The sequence below is a fragment of the Buceros rhinoceros genome, unplaced genomic scaffold, assembly GCF_000710305.1.
Source record: "Buceros rhinoceros silvestris isolate BGI_N320 unplaced genomic scaffold, ASM71030v1 scaffold19899, whole genome shotgun sequence".
Lineage (NCBI taxonomy): Eukaryota > Metazoa > Chordata > Aves > Bucerotiformes > Bucerotidae > Buceros > Buceros rhinoceros.
Window position 1 is genome coordinate 26,453 of NW_010432365.1, and position 1,386 is coordinate 27,838.

Consider the following 1,386-nt stretch of genomic DNA (forward strand, 5'->3'; position numbering starts at 1 on the left):
AAAGAGTGTGAATGCCCAACGGCCAGCACTTGGATTCACACCTTGGCTCTAGTTTTATTTACTAGCACAGACAAAACTTCATTGATCTAGTTTGACGACCTCCATCAAAAGGTTCATCTATCAGGCTACTTAAAACCCATCCAACTCCAGATCAGCCGCTTCTCATTTCCCACTGCTACGTTTGCCAGGTTTAGATTCCTGGTTCTTCTCAATGCATATACAGCAGTGATGACTCGCATTGCATAAACCTGACACTGCTCCCATCCTCTCCTCTCCTTTCACGACACAGCCTAGCATGCAGCCTTGCAGGCTTTGGAGGGGTTAGACCATTTCACACAGCACACATCATGAGTAGTGTTAGCTCTCCCTACACCTTTTGATAGAAAATGCATGTGGAATCTCTGGACATGCTGTTACCATAGTGCACAGACAGAGGAACGATGCACTTTATCCACACGTGTCTTTGGAGTGATCACCTTTCCCTCTCGCTACCAGCTTGAGGATTTGTTTCTTTCACTGTAGGCAGTCATTTAACTTCTCCCTCTCTCTAAAACAGGCATGTATCAGTGTGGTCCTGCCTCCACCAGAGCCATTAAGGAAGGGGATGTGAACCTGGATTACGACAGCTCATTTGTGTTTGCAGCAGTGAATGCTGACTACGTTACCTGGATTCGCTACAGCAACAAAAGAAAAGAGAAAATTTACTCTGATACTAGGAAGATTGGAAAATTTATCAGCACCAAAGCAGTGGGCACCAACTTCCGTGTGGATGTCACTGCTAGTTACAAATATCCAGAAGGTAAACTCTTTATTACAGTTACCTTGCCACTGATGGTCAGAAGTGAAAACAATTTAGGCCTTTCTTGGACTGAGCACTGACTTAGTTTCTTTACTTCTTACAGAACAAAGTAACTGTGAATTTTCAAATTTCAGTGGATCATTAGGGATCATTGTCAGCTGATAGTGATTCAATATGGCCTTTGTGGCCCTTGATGAAGTACTTATGTATTCAATACAAAGTCAAAGATACTTCTGTGAAACATATTTCCCAGCTGTTCTGATCAGCTGGTGAGAACACTTCTGTTCTGACATGCAGCAATAGCCATCCTGGAGAGCTGTTTGGGGAGAGTTTCTTTGATTTCAGAGGAGATGGCAATTGCTCCAGCTTATGCAGCACTGAGCTCCCCCAGGAGCTTTCTACTGTTCACAGCTTCTAAGAGGTGGCCATGAACACCCACCTAGAGCTGACAGGCAAGTTTTATTTTCCAGCCTTCAAGGCCATGTATATTCCTTTGCTTTTGTGTCAAAAATAGCATTTAGTTTAGATCTCACTTCTCCTCCTGTGTATCTTTGTCCTCAGCTTTCCCAGACTGTATTTATTAAGAG

The 1,386-nt window shown here is 43.5% G+C and overlaps 1 protein-coding gene across 1 annotated transcript in view; it reads left to right on the forward strand.

Annotated features, from left to right (window-relative positions):
• TGM6 (transglutaminase 6) overlaps positions 1 to 1,386 on the forward strand; it is a 19,372-nt gene that overhangs the window by 13,286 nt on the left and 4,700 nt on the right. Inside the window, exon 9 of the mRNA XM_010143764.1 lies at positions 557 to 799. Coding sequence (XP_010142066.1) covers positions 557 to 799 — 243 coding nt within the window. The remainder of the gene's footprint in view (positions 1 to 556; positions 800 to 1,386) is intronic.